The sequence below is a fragment of the Rhinolophus sinicus genome, chromosome 17 (assembly GCF_057876585.1).
Source record: "Rhinolophus sinicus isolate RSI-liver-muscle chromosome 17, RSI-T2T, whole genome shotgun sequence".
In the NCBI taxonomy this organism is placed as follows: Eukaryota; Metazoa; Chordata; class Mammalia; order Chiroptera; family Rhinolophidae; genus Rhinolophus; species Rhinolophus sinicus.
Genome location: NC_142517.1, coordinates 47,505,718 through 47,529,683, shown reverse-complemented (window position 1 = coordinate 47,529,683; position 23,966 = coordinate 47,505,718). Strand labels below are relative to the sequence as shown.

The 23,966-nt window shown below is 40.2% G+C and overlaps 1 protein-coding gene across 15 annotated transcripts in view; it reads left to right on the top strand.

Annotated features, from left to right (window-relative positions):
• MCF2L2 (MCF.2 cell line derived transforming sequence-like 2) overlaps positions 1-23,966 on the top strand; it is a 210,309-nt gene that overhangs the window by 155,823 nt on the left and 30,520 nt on the right. For 11 of the 15 annotated variants that reach the window (XR_012494951.2, XR_012494952.2, XR_012494953.2 and 8 more), the window contains 7 exons: positions 4,738-4,804; positions 6,017-6,132; positions 7,287-7,356; positions 12,077-12,169; positions 12,880-12,972; positions 16,346-16,414; positions 18,463-18,588. Coding sequence is in view for 12 of the 15 variants with exons in the window: in XM_088793935.1 (XP_088650061.1) it covers positions 4,738-4,804; positions 6,017-6,132; positions 7,287-7,356; positions 12,077-12,169; positions 12,880-12,972; positions 16,346-16,414; positions 18,463-18,588 (634 nt within the window). In the remaining 3 variants the exon portion in view is untranslated. The remainder of the gene's footprint in view (positions 1-4,737; positions 4,805-6,016; positions 6,133-7,286; positions 7,357-12,076; positions 12,170-12,879; positions 12,973-16,345; positions 16,415-18,462; positions 18,589-23,966) is intronic. The other 4 variants (XM_074328529.2, XM_019735801.3, XM_074328544.2 and 1 more) reach the window with 1 other exon arrangement.

Sequence of the window (23,966 nt, the reverse complement as noted above, 5' to 3'; positions counted from 1 at the left end):
ACATGTATTTTGGAATAATAAAGCAGGCACTCCTCAGATAGAATCATAATATTTCTCCCATTTTATAGTTATTTGAAAGGAAAACAAAGGAGAGGAAAGGGAAAAGAACAGCTTAACAGTAATATGAGGGCTATTTTATTTTTAAAACCTGAACTGAAATGTAGACGACCAATGTTCAGGGGACTTCCTATTGTTGGAGTTTCATCTGTCGCAGTCATTGCAGTTGAAAAAGTAAAATGAAGCAGTTGGATGAGATCTGTAGACCATTTTCCAAAACTATAAACTGGGACATGACCTGACAAGGGATTTTTTTTTTTCTTCTAAGTTGTGAGTATTTTCTTGTTTCAGATTCTTAAAAACTCTGGAGTCTCTAAGTTCTTACATAACTGTTAGATAATAAAATTCATTTCTGCCCACCATCTTTCTGCCTTCAGACTTCATTTAATCATTAATTCATCCTTAAACAGACTTGCCAAGTTGCTTAAGCCCAATGCTTCATGAGGGCATAGGAGGCTGGCTTTACTCTGGTTTCCTATGAACGCTTACCTGTTGCTGTGGTCCTACTTGGTATCAGGACTGATAGAAATAGATTGGTATCAAGGCTTATATTTCCTTCTGACATAGCAACTGTCATCATTTTCAGGATGATTATAAAAAAAAACAAAGAAACCTGTTACTCAGTGACGCTGTTCACTAGGTATGATCTTAAAGAAACTTTTTGGTAGTGTTTATCTTTCTTGAAATTGTATCCTCTGTCAATGGCTGTCCTTTGTCAGTCTTGTCATACAACAAGCTTTTGTAAATAGATACAAAAATTGCCATTTTAAGAAAGAATAATTGTTGCGCTATAAAATATGTAAATTGTAGAACTTATTTACAACTCTCAAACAGGGTTTATATGTCATCACCTCCAATAACGTTCATGTTAGGGTGTCATGTAAACCATTTTTTAATTTATAAAAGTGATAAATGTTTATTTATTTTTTTTAATCAAAGGGTGTAGAGTAAAATATAGAAATTCTCCTTCCCTATATTCTAGCTTTCAGTACCTCTTTCCAAAAGCAATCACTGTTGACAATATCTTAAGTTTCTTTGCATGAATTTTCTAAGCATATACAGTTTTACATATACGGAGGGTGCCAAAAACTGTATACACATTTTAAGAAAGGAAAAAAACTATTAAAATTGTAATACTCAATATATACCGATAACAAAAGATAAATACAAGTCACGTTTGACTTCTGCAACCAAGAGGTGCTCAAAGTTGTTACCATCAGCGTCCAGACACTTCTGATTATGGCAAACTACTGCTTGAGCAACATTGACCAAAGTGTCCACTTGTATACATTTTTTTGGCACTGCTGTGTGTATATATATATATATATATATATATATATATATATATGTAATACATATATACACATATATATACATATATATGCATACATACTTGTTTTTATACTATGCGTACTTTTCTGCATCTTTTTTTTGGTTTTTATTTAATTCCCTTAAAATACCTGAACTATGTCATATCAGCATGAATCAATTGGTTTCATTCTTTTTAAAAACTGCATAGCATTTCATCATATGTATGTACCATAATTTATTGATGAGCATTTAAGAAATTTCCAGTTTATATCTGGTTTTTGTTGAAGTGGTATTGTTCTAACACAAATAATAAACAGTCTTAGAAGTGAAATTACTGAGTCAAGGAGCACGTTTTCAATTTTGATGAGATATTTCCAAGTTATCTTGAACAAATTTTCACTTCAGCCAATATTGTCAGAGTGTTTCCACATCCTCATCTATCAGTCTTACTCTGAGATTTGAAATTTCTGTCATTTTAGTAGTTGAATATTGCCACTCCTTTTTACTATGCCTTTGTTGGATTAGTGTATTGAGAATCTTTTTTACATAAGACTAATAGTTATTTGTGTATTGGTGTGAATTTCCTATATCGTGTCTTGATTATTTCTCCCTTGCCATGTCCATTTTATGAAAGGAAAAAGCTATTACTAGGATAGGTTACTGTTTAATAGATCACCCACCAACAGTTCAGAGGAAACCATAAATGTATATATTCTACACATGAACACTTGTACTGTGTTTCCCTAAAAATAAGACCTAGCCAGACAATCAGCTCTAATGCGTCTTTTGGAGCAAAAGTAATATAAGACCCAGTCTTGTATTATATTATATTATATTATATTATATTATATTATATTATATTATATTATACCTGGTCTTGTATTGTATTATATTATATTATATTATATTATATTATACCCGGTCTTATAGTAAAATAAGATCGGGTCTTATATTAATTTTTGCTTCAAAAGATGCATTAGAGCTGATGGTCCGGCTAGGTCTTATTTTCAGGGAACCACGGTACAAACACTGACTCACTTGGAGGCCTAAGAGAAAGCCTGAAAAAGAAAGTATGGCCACAAAGCCTGAGAAGAGAAGAGAAGTCTGTCTGGAGATAGATGTGGGGACTAGCCTTACTCTTTCTATTGGTTTTCTTTCTTTTTTAAAAAAAGATTTGTATTAAAATATAGCTAACATACAATATTATATTAGTTTCAGGTATAGACATAGTTACTCAATATATATATACCTAAAGAAGTGATCACCATGATAAGTCCAGCAACCATCTGACACTGTACCATGCTACACAATATTATTGACTATATTCCCTCTGCTGTACATTACATGCTCATGACTTACTTGTTTTATAGCTGGAAATTTGAACTTCTTATTCCCCTTCACCTTTTTCCTCCCTTTTTAAATTTTTCAGTTGACATTACAGTTGACATTCAATATTATTTTATATTAATTTCAGGTGTACAGCATAGTGGTTAGTAGTTTATATAATTTAAGAAGTGATTCACCTGACTAGTCTAGTACCTACCTGACACTATACGCGTATATAGTTATTACCATATTATTGACTATATTCCCTCTGCTGTACTTTTCATCCCCATGACTATTTTGTAACTACCAATTTGTACTTCTTACTTCACCTTTCTCACCCTGCCCCCCAACTCCCCACCCATCTATCACCCCGATAAATCTAGTACCCATCTAACACCATACATAGTTATTACAATATTATTGACTATATTCCTTATGCTATATCCTACATCCCCATGATTGCTTTGTAACAACCAATTTGTACTTCTTAATCCCTTCCCCTTTTTCACCCACTCCATAATGCCCCTTCCATCTAGAAACCCTCAAAATGTTCTCTGTATCTGAGGTTGTTTCTGTTTTATTTGTTCATTTTGTTCTTTAGATTCCTCATATAAGCGAAATCACATTGCAGCCTTCTTTCTGTCTGACATATTCCACTCAGCACAATACCTTCCAGGTCCATGCATGCCACTGCAGATGGCAAGAACCCATTCCCTTTCATGGCTGAGCAATATTCCATTGTATATATGTACCACCTCCTCTTTATCCATTCATCCATCGATGGACACCCAGGCTGCCTCCACATCTTGGCCACTGTAAACAATGCTGCAATGAACATACGGATGCACATATCCCCTCGAAGTAGCGTTTTGGGTTTCTTCACATAAATACCTTGAAGTGGGATTACTAGGTCCTTCTTTGCTGCTTAAAAAAATGACTGGAAACTTAGACTCAGCTCAAAATTTCGCTGGGGCAGGAGTCCGGGCACAGCATGACTGGCTTTTTGCTCAGGTTCCGCAGAGCTAAATTCAAGGTGTTGGTTGGTCAGCTGCACTCGGTATCCTCTTCTAAGTTCAAGTGGTTGTACCTGAGTTTAGTTCCTTGCAACTGTAGGACTAAAGTCACTGTTTCCTTGCTGGCTATCAGCTGGGGGCCACTTAGCTCCTAAAGGTTACCTGTGCTTTTTGCCACATGTCCCCCACCAAAGCCAGCAAAGGAGAATCTCCCTTGTGCTAAATTGTTAAATCCTTCTTGTGATTTCACTCTGTCTGAATTCTAGACCCAGATCTACAGAGTGCATGTGACGAGGACAGGCCCAACCTGGTAATCTACCCATCTTAAGGTCTGCTGATTTGGAACAAGTCAGAATGGCCAGATCCCTTCACAGTTGCACCTAAATTAGTGTTTGATTGACTAACCGGGAGGGGCTATGTGTACACCAGGGGACAGGAATCTTGGGGTCCATCTTAGAATTCTGCCCACTGCACCCCACACCTGCCTTCCTCAAGAGGAGCATACAGAACTCCTGTCGTTTGGCTGACGAAATCAATCACACTGAAACATCGAATGCCAGAAGAAGGGGGGAGGACTGGCACTTCTCTAACTCTGCACAACAAAGTACATCCCTGTGGGTCAAAGATCCATGTGAGCAATGACACAGCACAAAGCTGGGGAAAAACATCTACGTGTACAACGTGGGGGTCAGGCAGACCTTCCTGACCAAGGATCCAAACTAGGGATTTTTGACTCCAACGTCTGCCCTCTTGACCTCCACAATATGGCCCACCAGAGGATAAGTCGTTCGCCGGCTCTACAAATGGATTTTGAGTCCTCTAACCTTGCCATTTCTTTTTATGTCACTGTGATTAGAGTACGGCTTGGCCTTGGGTGTTCCACAGAACAGAATGAACTGACTACAGCCTAAGTAGTGGAGCCACTAAGGGGAACTGTTGATGAGCATCACGCCTAAAAGAATTCTAAAAAGCTTTTCTCCCTCCCTCTGTCTCTCTCTCTTTCATCTTCCCACCTGCTGCTGTGATTCAGGCACATTATACACGACTTGCTTGAGACTGAAGAGATTTATATAAAAGAGATTAAGAGCATAATTGATGTAAGTAGAATGGAGGGGGGCGTTAAGCATGTATTCCAACTGAAGACGTTTTGTTGCACAAACAGATTCAAAATAGCTGCCATTTGTCTCCAGAATTCCCCCCAAGGTTTCAGGTCTTTTAATTTCACAAGTGTCTTTCCAGTGGGAATACGAGCATTCTTATGACTATTGATCCATGTTAACTAACTTCCAAAGGGTTGTGCCAATTCATGCTGATTCTAGCAATGCCCAGTGAGGTTCACCATATGCTTACCAACAATGGATATGATAATTGAAATGTTTTTGATAAGTTAATAAGGGAGAATTGTTTCTCATTTTTTAAGTAGCACTATTTGCTTTAGAGTGGAAATGTGTATTTTCCTAAGGGGAAACATGAGGAATAAACTATATATGTGCAAAGTTATAATAGTTTTTTTTTGTTTTTGTTTTTTTACTATAAAATATCAGAAGACAACTAAATATCCAGTTAAAAAGGGAATGGTTACTCAGTTGGCTAGAGCACATGCTCTCAACAACAAGGTTGCTGGTTTGACTAAGATTGAAAGGACAACTACTTGACTTGGAGTTGATGAGTCCTGGGAAAAAACACACTGTTCCCCAATAAAGTCCTGTTCCCTTTCCCCAATAAAATCTTTTTTAAAAAGGGAATGGTTAATTAAGTCTGATATACATGCTAAATTAAATCTTATTCAACTGTTACAAAATAATTATTTTGAATAATATGTAGCAACACTGAAAAATGCTTATAAGATTAAATTAAAAGCAATATATGTAGAAATTTACAAGCAGACTCTAGAATGTATATGGCAAAACAATACAAATTACATATATATATATGTATATATATATACTGAGATTATAGCCATATAAAATAAGCTTTTAAAAAATCATGAAGGTAGTATAATAAAATAGTAATTGTGTCAGGTCATAACATGATGGGTAAATATTTTCCTTTCACACTTGTATAACACAAACATTTTCAAAATACATTTGTTCTTTCTATAAAAATGCCATTTAATTATCATTGCCAACTGAAGATGGATACATGAATAAAATAATATCAAAAGAAAGTGTTTGATGGAATGGCTTTCAGGGAATATGTGTACTATATTCCCCAATTATTTTATTAAAGTTTGTTTCCCTGGAGTAGCTAATTCAGATCATCTCTTAATGTCCCTATCTGGAAAACCTACCTTGTTTCCACCTCTGCAGGGATATATCACTCCAATGGATTTTATTTGGCTGAAGCATCTGATTCCCGATGTTCTTCAGAATAAGAAGGACTTTCTCTTTGGGAATATTGAAGAACTTTACGAATTCCACAACAGGTATATATGATAATTCAAATTATCAGGAAAAATGGAAAGTAAGAGACAGATGGAAACCACATTGATAGAATTTGGAGATGAAAGTGTTTAGATATTTTCAGGCTTAAGTAAGTAGCCCAGAGTCAATGGGTTGAGTTGGGTTGGGTTGGGTTGGGATGAGAAGGAGGGGAGAATTCTCGTGCCACAAGATCCCTAAGGAAGAAGGGAAAGGACATTAATGGAGTGTGTGCCAGGGGCCAGGCACCAATGTTGTATTCATTTGAGTTCTTATTTATCTCTTTCTACACTAGCATTTACTGATCACCTGTTTGGTTTCAGGCACTGCGTTCAGCATTGGGAATACAAAGATGATGGAGACACCACATCTGCATACCTATTATCATAGGGTAGTGCTGGGAACTAGGGAGTTAAAAAATGCGAACTGTTTCAACAAGTGCTCCTTTTAGCCCATGGCTACTTGGGTGCTGCATTCCAGAGAATTAGAGGTGGAAGGGACTTTGGAAATCATCTTCCAACCCTTTCATTTTACAGATGAGGAAACTACACCTTGTTTATTCACTTTACTCACTATAATGACCTCAAAATCCACATCTAATTAATGGAAAGGAAAAGAACCACAGTTGTATCCTGACTACATGTCATCTCTCTGAATCTGTTGTCAAAACTGAAGTAAAAATCTCATTTCTGCTACTTTCCCTGGAGAAATTATGCCACCTCTTTGAACCTCAGATTTCACATTAACCAAACCTTATCTTGCAAGGTTTGGTAGAGGATTAAATGAGATCTTGTTTGCAAAGCACTTAGCTCATGCCTGGCTTATAGTAAGTGCTCAGTGATTATTGGTAGTAGCAGTGGCAACAGCAGCAATTTTTATTAACATTCTTATCATGTCATAGGGAGCCTGGATGCATCCATTCTGTCTATGGCTAGTGCTTAGAACGGGCAGAACAGCTGTGGGTGCTTTGAGGGCGTCCTAGTAATGTGACAGATTACATTTTTTTCTTCCAAGTCAGTGTGTTGAAGATGAGTCAAGAGCAATAAAGCCTGGAAAACAACATTTTTCTAGGCACCTCTTAAAACCTCATATGATTTTACTTAAAAAGAAATTGTAACCCCATATGTGTAAAAATCAAAGCATACTTTCCTTTCCCTAGGACTTTTCTAAAAGAATTGGAAAAGTGCATTGAAAACCCTGAACTTCTGGCACGTTGCTTTCTCAAGAGAGTAAGTCTGTGTTCCCAATAACTTAAAATAACTGTGATTAAAGTCAGCCTTTAATTTTCTGTGTACGTAACAAGGACTAACAGAAACACCAATATCTGAAAACTTCTATCTGCCTTTTGAGTGCAAAGCAGGAGTCTTTTGCAGTATGTCCCCCAGTGGATATGAGTCCAGTTTGTCTGAGCTCACACTGATGGTGGGAGCCACTTACCAGCCTCGCTTCTCGCAAAGTCCGGTAAATGAAAGACTGGCCCCCCGGGCAACCCAAAGCAGGTGACCCGAATGACTCTGAATGACTAAGCTAACCCCTTTAGGACAAGAATCACACTTACATTCCTCACTAGCTATATTTACGCTCTGAAGAGAAGTACTGATGTTAAACTAAAAATCCCCCCAATGTATTTACTTCCATTTTATTTTTTACAGCATAGAGGGTGGTTAGAAAATGTTAAATCTTGGTTTAGCACCCAATTTGTGAATGTCCTATCCTACAGCAACATACCTCTGACCACCTCCCCTTCCAACTGCACACACCACTTCCCTCTCCTCGCTTCTCCACCTCTGCCTTGGGCAATAAATAGGCTGTTTGGGCCAGTAGTTCTCCCTGGGCGCTGCCACAGAGAAATGTTTTACCCAACACTATTCCCCACCAAATGCTTTCTTCCCTGTAGGAAGACTATGCAGACCCTTGGGTGCCTTCCGCTCTCTAAGTCTTTCCCATTCCTTCTCTCTCCCCTGGCTAGCCCTTCTTTTCATGCACTTCCTTGTTTTTCTTTTTGTGATGCTGAGACAACAGATCAAACAACTTCAAAATTTTCAACAACCCAAATTATGACTGATACAGTTTAAGAGCGGTACTTGTGATAAACTGAAAGCAAGCAAACAAAAATCCCCAGGTTTCAAGGTATTCGACATAATGCAAAAAGCCTTCAACCTACAGAGCTCCTGACTAGCTTAAAAAGCCCCTTCTGTGGCCCTCTCTGGGCTTTCCACCACAGTCCCGTGAGAGGTTTTCAAGTGCTAGAATTCAAGATAGCACACTAAAAACTGTTTTGTATTCGATCTGATTAATTTCCTTTTGAATTACTTGTATACCATTATTAATGTTTTATACTATTTTGCAATTTTGCACTCATCAAACTACCAATGTGAAATCTAGTTTCAGAGTTTAGAAATATTCTATAATTGTTTATGTTGTTATTGCAAAGACTTATTTAAATTTTTGAATGAGAAAAGGACCGAATTCCAGTGCGGAAAAATGGATGTTATCCAATAAAAATTATCCAACTATGAGGAAATGGTCAGGGTGTTGCCAACTGAACATCTTTTCTTGGAAGATTTCCTCTCCTGAAGTTTTACAAGGCATTTTATAGTCCCCCATGTTGAGAAACACCTTAGAAATCATTAATGCAGACCACAAAGTCTGCGTACAAGGTCTGACAATTAAGTTCGCGAACTCATCCTAGAAAAAGTGCTACATTCCTTATTGCTGAATATCACTATGGTCACCTTCTAAGTACTCCCCTTGGGAAGCTATGCACCAACACCAGTGCCTAGTCCACCCTTCAAAGCAATTTTGGAACACTTTTTCTGGAATGGCCATCAGAGCTGTCATTGTATTACCCTTGATGTCCTGAATGTCATCAAAATGTCTTCCTTTTAATATTTCCTTTATCTTCAGGTAAAGAAAGAAGTCATGGGGGCCAGATTAGGCGAGTGATTTGTTTACTGGCTAAAAACTCACAGACAGTGCCATGTGAGCTGGTGCATTGTCGTGATGCAAGAGCCATAAATTGCTGGCAAAAAGTTCAGGTCATTTTCGTATTTTTCGCGCAGACTTTTCAGCACTTCCAGATATTAATCTTGGTTAACTGTTTGTCCAGTTGGTACAAATTCATAATGAATAATCCCGCTGATATCAAAAATGTTAACAACGTTGTTGCAAAAAGTTCACGAATTTAATTGTCAGACCTCATATAATCCTATATGATTTATGACGTTGGAGACAAAATACAGGTAATAAATTCTTATGAAGCACAAAGTTATGACTCTGGGACAAATGGAGTAATTAAAAACCACAATTATCTAATCTTTGAGAATCCTTGAGGGAATTGACTGCTGCTGTGCAGACTTATGTTTGTTAGACTACAAGGTGGGCCCATCATCCTTTATTTAGTATAGCAGTTTACCTTTTCTCAATAGCATTTGCAGAATACCACTCATTATGGAAATAAATTTCAAAATACTGCTCCTGCCAAGCGTTTTAATCAGATTCTGTAGCCTATAGCATCCAGGGAGATTCTGCCCCAGAGACCAACCTCTACATAGAATAATACTTGTTAGTGGTTTCCTTTGAGTTCCATTTGCCCAATCGGACTCAGGAAATGTAATTTCTTATCTAAGTCGAGACACTTGCTATCTGCATGACCTCAAGTAAGGCACTTAAACCCGTGGAGTCTCACTTTTCTCCTCCATACAACAGGCTTAATAATATTAATATGTAAATTTGTTGTGGAAATCAGAAAATAATGCATGCAGGAGGGTTCTACACAATAAAAAGTGCTTTGACAATAGTTACCATTGGTTGGGTACTCTGTATGTATCAGGCATTTGTTGAGAGGTTTCTGTATGTTATCTCATTTAATCTCACAGCAATCATAGGAGTTGAGTGCTGTTGTGAACCCACTTAACAGATGAGAAAACTGAAGTGTAGGAATGTGAAGTAACTGACTTCAGGTGATATAGTTTGTAATTGACAAAGCCAAGAACTGAACTTGGATCACCCACCACCAGTGCCCACAGTCTTAATTAATAACCAATCATGTCTCCCTGTGTGAATATGAGCAATTTTTTAGCCTCCTGCTTTATTCTATGAGGGGGTAGGGGGAATCGGGCACTTGCATATGCTGCTGACTCGTGCACATCCTTTCTCTAAGGAAGTTTGGACTGAAGAGCAACTTTAGGTCAAAGGTTGCGTTTTGGTACTTGAAAGTGTATAATGCTCTGTGTTGCTGAAAGTACGGGCACATGACCAAGAGATGAAGGTTTCAGAAACACAGGTTTCAGCTCAGCACCCAGCAAGAGCACCAGATCCCCTCTCTGTTACTGGGAAAGTTTGGGGAAAGATGGCTGACTGTTGAGGGTGTTTCACTGGGTGGGGAGCTGGATCTCCAAAGTCTCCTTCAGCTTCTGAGAATCTTCCGGTGGTGAGTGCTGAAAGCAGTGAATGCTTGAATTCTTTTAGAAGCTAAAGGCCAATGTTTTTGTGCTCTGACAGACCAAATGTGGGTGGGATGCCTTCATCAATTTGTAATGTTTTATAAGCCTGGCCCTCAGGATGGCAGGAATGTTCCCTGTGTCTAGGCTACGATGCTATGGGAGACACTGAGTTTAACAAATATATTTAGCATGGTGCCGGTACATCAAAGGCACACAGTAGGTAGTTCTTGAGTGAATGCAGCATGAATGTATTATTGTCAAGCTCTGAATTATTATGCTAGTTTCTTAACCTGTCTGTACATTTCTCTTCCTATGTGTGTGTGTGTGTGTGTGTGAGAGAGAGAGACAGAGAGAGAGAGAGAGAGAGAGAGAGAGAGAGAGAGAGAGAGAGAGAGAGAGAGAGAGAGAGAGAGAGAGAGGTTTTTCCTGGAGGGAGTAGCAAAGGACAGAGTTGCTGTAGTTCTTATGGTGAAATGACCACTTACAATCCATGAGGACAGGGGAAGAGGTACGGAAATGGAAATCATTCCGTGCAGCAATGTGTTTGGAAGTAGAATAGACAAAGTTGAAGCTGGGAGGGGAAAAATAGCCCATGTCCACATGAAGGACATCAAGAGTTGGCCTTAGCAGAAAGATAGGGACACTGAAATCTAAAAGGAAGTGGCCACTTGGGCTTCTCTGCCGGAGCAGCATGGGCTCTGTGGCAAGCACAGGTTCTCCTGCTAGAGCGGATGAAACTGCAAGCTGACTCCATAGACTTACGGTAGCCCTTCTGTCTGGGGTATTGGCAGATGTGGGCCGCCTCGCACAGTCTTTGATACAATGAGAATATGGGTCGCACAGGAGCTTGGAATCCCTGTTATCTCTAGCTCTGAGCTAGTCATGTGCCTTTTCCTTCTCCGAATCTTGCGCTGCAGGTTGAAGGTGATGTCTGAGGCAGAGCTGCAGCTTTGGGGCTTGCCCACGTGATTTAGATCTGTGTTGCTTTGTCCAAACTGCCACATTTTCCACCTGGGGTGTTTCTCTCTTGTGGTTGTTTCTTAGGTTTTTCCCTAGAGTTGGTGTCATGATGATGTAAAAAGGGAGGGTGGGAAGAGAGGAAGGAGGGGCCATCACTCCTTTCTGTTAGTTTTAACACTCACTGCAGAACTATTTTAGAAAGAAAAACATAACTATTTTGGGGAGATACTGGTGTCCTGAATAAAGAGCAAAGGAGGAATGATACAGATAAAACCCAACTCCTGTTCATGAATTTACTTCTTTATTTACCTGAGTCCTGAAACTGCTCTCACAGCACTTTGATCGTATCTGTGCTTAGTGCTTCTGGTTATTCATAGCCCTCTTGGTGTCCCCGTATCACACACACATCCCAACATAAAGTTGTTTATTGTGCACCCCCACTTCCTCATACATTGAATATCTCAGGCTTGTTGAATGAATGAACTTGTATTATCCTGTCCTGAAAAATTCTACCGATTAATTTGTTCTACTTTTTCCCACTCAGAAAGAAGATCTTCAAATATATTTTAAATACCATAAGAATCTGCCCCGAGCTACGGAAATCTGGCAAGAGTGTCAAGACTGTGCCTACTTTGGGGTAATGTTGAGATTACAAGGTCTCCCACAAATTGTTTTCCCAGAACAATGTTTAAATGTTTATGTGTATCAAAGTTTTAAAGATATCAAAATGATGAATTAAGCAGAGAAATTAGTGTTAGGATTGATGTTCATTAAAAGTCTCTCCTATTTTGAAATCGCATACTGCTTCCAGTGCTTTCAACACTGCCCTGGATCTCTGCGGGACAGGGCTGTGAGGTGCAGCTGTAGCCTCGTGAAAAAACCAGAGTTCTCTTCTAGGATGGGTTTTAAAATGGAAAATATCAGAAAAAGGTTACACTTTGGGGCTCCCTGGAATGATATCAATAAGCCATCATGTACCCTCGGGGCTCAAAATGACCTGAATACACCCTACCACACTGCAACTCGAAGACAGGCTACCTCCTTTTCAGAAGGATTTGAAATGCCCCACTGTCTTCTAGTGGACTTGCTTTCTAAAAGAAATAAATGGTCCTGCTTCCTGGGTTGCCTATAAAAATACTAGCCGAGTTGTCCCCTTTGCTCTTTCTCTCATTCCACACACTGTTCCTGAGGGACTGGACAACTCAGTAACAACACACAACTTGTCAGCACAGCTGTGCCTCTGTCCAGGAAGGGCCCGTTTCCTTTCTTGTGTTTAAAGGCTGCCACTTTTGTTCTCTGTGTGTGTTGTTTGTTTTGTTTTCTGTTGTTTCTGTTTGGTTTTCAAAGGTATGCCAGCGCCAATTGGATCACAATCTCCCTCTCTTTAAGTACCTTAGAGGACCAAGCCAGAGACTTATAAAATACCAGACGCTGTTGAAGGTAAACTCAGTAAGATGGTGCTGTTCAATGTGGGGAAAACAGATGCCTGCGCTGTGCTGCGTTTTTCCTGAGACATGTAGAGTTGTGACTTTGTCTTCCAAACACGAAGGTGACTATCCTCTGGGCTTTTTCTGTCCTCCAAGTCTAAAGCAGTCCTCCTCCATGAAGGGTAAGACCCAAGAATCCTAAGAGTTGAAAGAGACCTGGGAGCCTGGCTAGTCTAGCATGCAGCTGGGGCATGAATCTCTAAGAAGCCTGGTTTAGGGGAGGAGAGGTCCTTGGGAGCAAAGTGGGGAAGGCAGATGCAGCCTCACTGCAGACAACCGGAAGGGTGGGGAGGCAGCCAGGCCTCTATTCTCTTGTAAGATACCTCCGGGTAAGATACCGTCGTTTGGCAAGGAGCTTCAGACAGGAGAGCTCTCCCACACACCCCAAACAGGACAGGAGGTGCTATCAAGGCTGCTTCCCCACGTGTGAGCTGAGGCGAAGGTTTGGGCCACTCCTCCAGGTTGTGTTTTGAATTAACCTTTATAAGCAGCTCTTGCCCAGTGGCTACTACCTCTTAAAACAAAAACAAACAACAACAACAACAAAATGAGCCGCTGCTATTTACTGGGTACCTTCCCACGTGTATTTCTTATTTAATCCCCACAATCAGATGTGTCAGAAAGGCTCTAGAGTGTGAAGAAACTGAGGCTTGGGGAAGTTAAGCTCATGGCCCAGCATTCTGCTCTCAGAAAACATTACCCCTTTCAGCTTTGCATCAGCAGTCCCAGCCGAGGCTGGACTTGGTTTTCTTGTAGGTAAAATGAGGATACCAGAACCTCCTCCTTAGGCTAGCTGGGGGAGCAGGGAGTGATGCATGGAGAGAGCTCCCAGGACCTGTAACCATTATATACATGAAGATGTCACGTTAGTGTCTGCATGAGGATGATGACTCATTGGTTCTTCCCATGAGTGGTACCTGTGAGCATGTTTAGATACAGCGTTCACTTAGGGCCTCATAGTCCTCTGACTGTCCTATCCTTACTGTCATGAAGTCCTACCACTGGGCTCATTGAGGAGAGGGCAGGACCTAAGGTGGGGTCTTCACTCGCTGGGCCTGATGCATCGGGGACTGAAGGGCTCAGGTTTTCCTACTCAAGTGATGTTGACACAATAGCTAAGTTCTGTACCATATACAGCAGGCTGTAGGGCATAGTAATTAGAAACGCAGATTCGGGAGTTAGAACTCCTGGTTGTGGATCTGGGCTCTGACAGCTGTGTGAACTCAGGCAAGTCACATAACCTCTCTCTGCCTCTCATCTGTACAATGAAGGTAGTAATAATACTTTCCTGGTATGTTTTTTTGGAGCATTGTATGAGGTAATACATGTTAAAAATACTTAAAAGATTATACTGGCTTTATGTCGCTGAGGAAACAAGAGACAGAATCACTATAAAATGTTCCTTGGGGATCTGTGGGGAAGTGTGGGAGGGCTGCTCAGGGCAGAACAGTTTTTCCCATCACAAAGCTTGCTAGGTGCCTGGAAAAACAAGTTCAAACCTCTGGCACAGCTGAGAAGAGAGCAAGAACGCCGTGGTTTTCTCCACCCTGAGGAACGAGCTCATTCTGCAGTGCCTGTCATCGGCCTCTTTGAGAGTATGGATGTGGGACCCACTGCCTCACCACTTAGAAAGGATCATGGGATCCTGATGTGGGAGAGCTTTGCTAAGCATGAAAGAAAGGGGAAGGAATGATAGATTATACCATTAAAAATGAAGTCATGAAAAATTGGGGAAAATGTTATATTAGCAAGATGTGTGACAAATGTTTAGCGTGCTTAATAGTGAGCACATAGAAATTCATAATAAGAAACAAAAGAGATGATATCTATGAGATGCTTAATATCTTATCTGAGATATTGTAAAAATTAATAATCATGACCAAGAGTTTTTTGAGTGCAGAATGTCTAATGAGTCATGACAAGTCAATTAGAGAATATTGATATATATTATCATCAGCAAACACTAGAAATACATATATGTAGGGATAGCAGGAACTCACTTTCATCGAGCTCATGATTTCTGTCAAATAGGCTAAGTGATGGATGGAAACTATCGAATTTAATGTAGAGAATTTTTCTTGCCTGGATTTTATTTGATCAAGGTATGGTTTGGAAAATGGTGTGTTATTTATTTACTGTAAGTTTTGCTTATTGCAAGGATATTCTGGAATAGGTGTTCATTCTGATTTCCTGTGTAAGAGCATTTCCAATCATAAGAGCAACATTCATTTTTCTTCTTTTAAAAAAAAGTTAAATAGTTTACTATTTTAAAAAATAATTAATAGGGAGCGATTGGTAAATGGTACCAACTTTCAGCAATAAAATGAATAAGGTTTGAGAATCTAATGTAATGCATAGCAACTACAGTTGGTAACACTGTATTGTATAATTGAAGTTTGCTAAGAGAGTAGAACTTAAATTGTCCTCGCAAAAAACAAAAAAAGAGAGAAATATGTGAGGTGATGGCTGTGTTAACAAGTTGGGGGGAATCCTTTCACAGTGTAAGTGTATTAAATCATCGTGATGTACACTTTAAATAGCTAACAACTTTATACATCAGGTATTCCTCAATAAAGCTGATATTGAAAAAAGAAATTAATAAGAAAGAAGAACAAGGGACATTGGCAATTTACCAAAAAATAAACGCTAATAGCAAACACTTTTTTGAAAGTTCTACCTCACTAGTTATCTAAGAAATTCAAATTAAAACAACAGTAAGGTAGGATTGCCCTGATGATTCAATTGGCCAAAACTTTTGATTAAATGGTAGTACTCAGTGTAGGTTAGGAGCAAGTGAAACAAGGTTTCCTAAGTCGGGGGCAGGAACATAGTCCTTCTGTACAGAACTTGGAAATATGCATGAAAACTCCTAACATTGACAATTCCACTTCTAGGAATTTATCCTTCGGAAAAATTGTTGAACCTAAATATTTAACAATGGAGGAGATTAATCAATTATGATTTATCTACAGAATGCAGCACTGCCACAACCAAAACCATGTTTTTAAAAATATATAATACCATGAGAAAATAAACTTTCATGATATGTTGTTGAGTAAAAAAAGCAGGCTGCAAAGTAGTATGTCCAATATGGTTCTATGTTTGTGGAAAGAAGTCTTTCATTCATATGCCATTCATTCATTCTTGTGTCTCAAGGTTAGCAGTCATTTGCATGTCCTCTCTGCTCAGAATGTGTGGTGGGGCTCCCTCTTACTCATGACAAATTCACATACATTCTCAGTTACTTTGTCTGAACGTTGTTTGCACAGTAGATTTAGTTGGCGTTCTATTTTTTGATTTTCAATAAGGCTGTTGGGTTAATGCAGGGTCTGCTGGATTTTAAGTCTCCTGAGGATTTGGAGATAGATCCAGGTGACCTAGGAGGTTCGTCTAAGGTACTGGGTGTTAAATATTGTTTTATATAACTAACTGTTAATGGAGTTTGCCCATGGGTGGGAGGATTTATGACAGTTTTGTTTCCTTGCTTAAGATCTTTATTGTCTAAATTTTCTAAAATTGTATGTATCCTATAGTTCATAGTCAGGAGAAAAAACAAAAAAAAATTAAAGGCAATTCAAAGTGGGATTTGTAGCAGGATTAAATAGTAATGCTTTCTTCCTTTCACATAAAAATGTTCTAACAGGAATACAAACATAGAAGACTGGAGGTAAATATGATAAAATCTCTACTGTGGTTTTCCTGCATGGTAGGATTGTGAATGATTTACATTTATTTCTTTATATATCTAATTTGTATACATTATGCCCTGTTCCCCTCCAAGTGTGTGTGTGTGTGTGTGTGTGTGTGTGTGTGTGTGTGTGTGTGTGTGAATTTTAAGAGAGACAGTCAAGGTTCCCTTGGAGGAAATGACAGCCAACCAGATGAGGAAGGAGTCTGGTTTAGCAGTGGAGTTTCTTTTCAATTTCCTCTTGAATACTCTGGTTTTAACAAGAAAAATGTGAAGCATGTGTCTCAGGGTTAGCAGTCATTTGCATGCCCTCTCTGCTCAGAATGTGTGGTGGGGATCCCTTGAACTTAGAAGAAGCTCCAGACACAGGTAATAATTTTATAGCCTGGAGCAAGGAGAGCTAGCCCAAGTTAGAGGGCTTCAGTAATACTTGTAAGGATTTTTCTGAGCCTCACATGATCAAGGTAGAACTAGGAAGGAGAGAGAATAGGAGCAGTTGAGTCTCTAAAAAGAAGTTGAGTGTTAAGTGTTGGTAAAGAGAAAGATGGCTATGTAAGAATGTTTAATCCTTTACTGATGAGGTTACTAAGTCAGGTGAGAGTCTGCTGTCTTTCACCAGGACCTGGAGCATATTTATTTTGAGGAAGAAGGTAGGAATCCATGACAAACTGTTTAATGGAGGCAGCATGCTCGGCTCCACTTACCAGTCCTGTCACTCATATCTCGGATCCAAAAATACTAATCCCCAGCGCTTTGGCAGAAATTAAGAAAATGCACAACCCTTTGCTGACATCATGCAGTACAGGACAAAAAGATGTGGGGCTACATGGGGGGCAGCAAAGAGCTATCTGTTCTTTGTTGTAGAAGTTGATGTGTTAAAAAAAAAAAAAAGGAAGAAACCAAAATCTGTTTGTTTGCATTGACTTGATAACAGATAAATGTGCTATGTAGGTAGCAGGGGAATAAAATACTGAAAATCTAAGCAAAAGTCTTTTAAGCTGAAACAATCATCCGTATTATGTCCTAAGTATAACAGTGGTAAAATTTGAACCTTGGTCTCTTGAATTAGCAGTTCCGGCTTTTCCACTTAATGTTGAATCTTCATGTTCGGGAGGTGCAGACCTCGTTGGTTTACCTTTTTGGCATTTTTAAAGATAGTAGCACGTGGGGAGGGCTTGGAGGCCAGGAGAGAGGAAGTGCAAAGCTGCGGGAGATTCTATGTGGCACATGCAGTCCTCACAGCATTTACACGTAAATCATTAGTAAACCTCCACCTGGCAGCCTACTCTTTGCCTCTATAGGATTTTACAAATATCCTCTTCTGGGATGATTTTAAGTGTCGTTTTACCCATAAGAATAAGAGTTTCACCTTAAGATAGGAATATGATACTCAGATTGTACTTTTCCATAGGCCCCAGGGGTAGGGGTGTAAAAGAGAGAGCAGCCAAATTAAAGGGAATGGTGTTTTTTCATGCTTTAAAAAAATCTCAGTATGTTTCTTATAGAGCAGGAATATAATGCCCATAATTTTATGAGCTTCATTCTTCATTAGTATAATGTACACAGGTATGGGTGATGATAAACCAGCAAATATCTTTACGACCATTCTTTGGGAGCTGGGAAATAGATCGATGTACCCACCTCAGACACTCCGTTCTGGCTGCATCTGCGGTTCCTTATCTCTGTCCTGTTTTCCTTCTTCACTTGGTAAACGGTTTACCCTTTGATTTCCAACAAGGCATTTGGTTTCCACAGAATGGGACAAAGAGGACCAAGGATTCAGCATTCTTAGCTGAACTGCACCAAGCTTTGGCTGTGATGGAGGATTTGATCAAGTCCTGTGAGTTGGCCATAGACCTGGCAGCAGTGACTGGTTATCCGGTATGTCATGTTCCATAACAAGTTTTGGCATGTTTCACATGAAAGGCAGGCACAATATTACAAAGGTAGGAGATGCTGTGACAAAGTTTAAAAAATGATTTATGGTAAAGGAATCTGACTGTGGGAAAAGTAGCCTATATCGGTCAACAGACCTGTGCTATGAGATTCCAAACAGCCCCTCAGCGTTTTCAGGATTCTTGGGTTGTATTCCTCATGGTCCAGATTATTGAGACTGACCCATGCACTCAAAAACCAAGAACTCAGGGCCCAGAATATAGATGACCAGGGGAAATTGCTAAAAGAGTAATTAATTTTCTGACTCATGACACTATTAAAATATTAAAAGACTTTCCTCTTGACTCAGATTTTCTCCCTGAAAATTACTTTGAAAATGGGTCCTAAGTGAAAGTCTAACTCCATTTTACACCACAGATCCCAGAAGAGGTCCAAGAAGCATATATTGTATATCCCTTCATCCAAAAGGTGGAAAGAAAATACCACGAGAGGCAGTGCCGGGGAGTTGAGCCGTCTCGACTCGAGCATTAGGCTTCATCCTGAACAGGCCAGTCCCAGGCGTTCCAGGCAAAGCATCCTTCATAACTGTGTGATCGCCTGAGGACTGGAACATAAGTAACATTCAACTGGTTTCACTGTGAAGCACTCAGATTTTGACTCAGGTGTATTCGTTTTCTATCATGGTCATAAACCTCTGCAAGCCTAGAGGCTTAGAATGGCACAAATTTATTATCTTACAGTTCCGTGAGGCAGAAGTATAACACACTCTCACCAGACTGAAATCAAGGTGTCTGCCCTCCTTTTTTGGAGGCTCTGGGCGAGAATCCTTTCCTTGCCTTTCCATCTTACAAAAACCAACCCACATTTCTTGGCTCATGGCCACTGTCTCCCCTTCAAAATCAGTAACAGTGGGTTGAGTTCTTCCGGCTCTGATTGCATCACTCTAGCCTTTTCTTCTGCTTCTCTTCCACTTTTAAGGACTCTTGTGATTACATGGGACCCACCCAGATAGTCCATGATAATCTCCCCATCTCAAAGTGAGCTGGTTAACAACCACAATTCCATTCAACATGTAACCTGACATATTGTAAGATTCCAGGGATTAGGGCGTGCACCTCTTTGGGAGGCTATTACTCTGCCTGCCATACAGGGGTCAAGCATTCCGAGAATTATGTTTCACACAGACACTTTCCTTCTCTTTTTTTCCTTTTCATTTTTACCTGGTTTTAACATACTATTAAAATACTGTAACATACTGCTGAGGTCTGGGCAGAGGAAATGACCTTCCTTTTTTTCCCTTGTTATAAATCAAGCCATGCAAAATAATTAGGGGCAAAAAAACTGTCTTTTTTTTTTTTATTCCCCTCTGTCCTAGTATTTCTCTAGAGAACATCTCGGAAACAGCCCCACTGGGTTTGTGGTGATCTGGGCAGTGATGCTGTCACATTCCCTTGAGACCCCAGAGTGCTCTCTGCTTACTACTGATGCATGATTCAGGAGGGTATTCATGAATCACAGGGGGTGTGTGTGAGAGGAGATCATTTTCTTGGTAATAATTTTTTCCTTCTTGGGCTAAGGAAAGTCAAGGAAACAATTTGTCTAATCATTTTGGGATATCATTCTGTTCTTCTTATCTCTGAACATGTGTCACCTACCCCTATTAGATATCCATTTGCCTGAATCAAATGAATATCCCGGACACAGGGCAGGAAACTCCCAGCTATTATTCTGAGAGTAAGTAACATAGGAGGAGGGAGTTATGAGAAAAGAATGATTAAACTGTGAGTAAATAGCAATCAACCCTGATTTCATTCCAAGCCAGCTTCTGTGCAAATAAGATGAACGAGTTTATAGCATTTTAGAGATGTTATACCAAGTGCAAAAAGCTGTCTTTCCCCGTGTGTCCTCAGAATTGCACCTTTGGCATACACTCTAAGGTTTCTTTTTTGCTAAGACTTTAGCTTGCTTTACGTCCCATACATTAGCTAACTTATCCTGACAGTTTTGTATAATCCTATTGAATTATGAAGGAGCAGGTATTGGAATTTTCAAGTTTCTGCTTGAGCAACAGATCCATGGAAAAAAGAGTTAACTTGCCCAAGATCACAGTGGCATCAGCTTAGACTATTTCTTGGATCTCTTTTCTCCCTATTCAAGGCGCCATCCTCTCAACACAGTCTTCATCTGATTCTGTGTAGAGTTTACTAACAACACAACTGCCATTAACTCAGATCTAATGATCCTGAGATTCTTTGCCTCAACTTTGTAGAACTTTATTACAGGGTGTTTACAGTCATATGCTATATGTATGTTTTTTTAGGTTAACCTCTTAGTTTTTCTACTCGACATCCAATATCAACCTGGTTTTGTAAAGGAAAGAAATTGAACTTGAGTGGATGAATTCACACTTAAGACAACTAAAACAAATTCCCTTCTGATATTTACACTTTTTCCTTGTGTTTACTTGGTTCTTAGTTTATTTAATCACAAAAAAACTTTTAAAAAATTATTTTTAAAAGGAAAGTTGTTTTGTGGAATGCTGAGATCTAATTTACTTGCCTGCATTTGCCAAAAAACTTTCCCCTTTTTCAATCCAATGCATAAAATAGAGATACATTTAGAGTCCTTTTAAATCCTGACTTGCCAGGAACAAGTTCCAAAGTTGAATAGTAAAGGTTGAATGAAACATTTTTATTTCCTGGAATAAATTTACATAATTTATTAAAAGAAGTTATTTTATTGCAAGTTTATACTGTGAGCTAAGGCCAGGTATTTTATTTCTATTTTACATCCCACTTTCCTTACATAGTGTTGGCTGCCGCGGTAAGGCTGAGTAAATCATCTCAGTCACTCAAGGGAGCTGCCTTGTGCATCTTCCTGCCCTTATGACACCTATGTCTAAGAGAGGTTGTAAGGAGTAAGTGAGAATACGTCATAATTAAGGCATGTAGCCTATGCCAGCACCTTGTAGGTGTTGAATACAGGGGCCCTAGGGCAGACTTGTTTGGGTACCAGGCTGCAGGGAAGGAGCCCCTCTGCTTCTGGCGATTGTAATCATGGGCTCCTCTCTCCCACAGCTTCCGCTTTTCATTTCTGGATGGGCTTTGTGCTGAGTCATTTATCGGAGGTTTCCTGTTTCTTTGTGCAAGACATATATAGGTCTGTCACAATAGCTGTCATTTCCAGGAATGAAAAGAGGTCTCTTTAAGGAAGCTGTCTTCCCTACATTCACTCTCTCAGCCAGATTCTTCATTTTGCCCATGTAGTCACATTTGAAGTTCTTGCATCAGAGCTCTTACCAAGAGATGTCTATACGTGAAAATGGTAGCATTGCTAGTTTATTTTTGCCATCATTTCCCATATGCCAGCTTTTGACTTGCTCGTTTGTTTGGGGGTAGTCCCTGTTCTATCTCTGAGCTCACATCCATCAGATTCTTCAACACACCAAAGTGAGGACCACACCACCAAAGCGAGGGCCGCCTCACATTCTGTCCCTGGTGGAAAAACTCTTTGGGGGTATATTCATTTCCTGGAGCTGCCAGAACAATTCACTACAAATTGGTGGCTTAAACCCACAGAAACCTGTTCTCTCACGGTTCAGGAGGCTAAATGTCCAAAACTAAGGTGTCGAGAGGTCCATGCTCCCTCAGAAGGCTCTAGGAAAGACCCCTTCCTGGCTCCTCTCCTGACTTGTAATAGCGTCTGGCAACGTGTGGCATCCCTTCGCTTACGACTGCATCACTCCAATTTCTGCTTCTGTCTTCACATGACTGTCTTCTCTGTGTGTGTGTCTCTGTGTCTGTTTTTTGTCTTCCCATAAGGACACCAGGTTTTAGATTAGGGACCACTGTAGTCCGATATGACCTCATTTTAACTAGTTACATGTGGGACCCTATTTCCAATAAGGTCACATTCTGAGGTTCTGGGTGGATCTGAGTTTTTGAGGAGATGCTATTCAACCCAGCGCCGCGGCAGCACTGCGTTGGCTCCCTCTCAGTGCTGAACATCTACTTTCATGACCCCCCAGGCACTTACTAAATGCTAATAAATAAATAAATACTTTCTAAGGGACAAATATCTACAAGAGGTTGTACATGTGGTCTCTGGCTTTGGGACCAACTACAATCTGATTGGAAAGAAAGAATATACATGGTTGAAAAGATGGCCTCTGGTCCATCCTTGGTCCTGCTCTGGGGAATCCGTCCACCCGCTTCCCCCGGCAGTGGGTCACCTCCAAACAGGCATGAATCCTGACTCTTTAGTCCCACCACAAGCATGGTCCTGAAAAAGTTTATGCGAAATGCCTGGAGGATATGCAGCTCATCTGTTTCAGATGGACTCAGACCCAGTGATGGCCTTCAGTAACCTCCAGTGATGACAGACTTCCTGAAAAAGCTGACCACAGAACCTCGGGAGGAGTCAGAACAATAGCAGAGCCCAGCTCACAGAGGTGGGAACTGGACAATTCTAGGATTCCTGGCAGCTCTGGGGCTTTGGCCTGGGAGGGAATAATGTTCTCACCTGTGTGCTCTGCCTATTTGTGCAGGTATGAGTACGCGCCTGCTGTCCAGTCCTTTCCCCACCCACAGACCTGTTCTTTCCCTCCATCTGTGTCTTTTCCTCTTCCTCATAGTTTCTGGTGACTCATCTTCTTCACTGCTCTGCTTCTTACTGTTCATTCCACCCCCGACCTCTGGTAAAGCATCGCGTAGCGATAGCTCCTGCTGCTTACTGCCTCCCCCTCAGTTCTCCTTGGTGGAGACAAGGATCAGATTGGCTGGCTGACATCTTTTTTACACCAGGCCACTGTAGTCAGGGGATGGCCCCTTACTGGAGTCACATCCTTTGGTCAGTTGCCTCCTAAGATGTGAACAGCTGAGGCTGCATATGGAATGGGGAGGAAAGTACAGAGCTGATAAAGGACAAAAACATCGCTGCCTACGGTTGTCTCTTCAGTGGGGCTGTGGACAGAGCTGTTTCTCTATGGCCATGGCCTTGGCAGACATCTTAACTAACATTGCCCAGCCCTCTACAGGTCATTAGAGAGTGGACACCTGGACTTCCCTGCACCCCCATTGTTCTGGCCTCTTTAAAAATTGCTTTTATAGCTATGACTATGAAGTGATCCCTCCACATTTGGCAAATGTGTTCTTTGAAACAGCTTTACCTAGAATCCATTCATCTATCTGCTCTGGGATGTGTTTGAGGATGTGCTCAGTATTGTCTTAGTGACCCTTTATGAGGACCCATGGGAGAAATTTCTTTCACGTCTTATTAACAGGAATTTCCATGCTTTTCCTGAACAACTGGTTTTCAGTATGTCTTTCGACATAATGAATCATGCAACTCACTGTGTTTCTGTC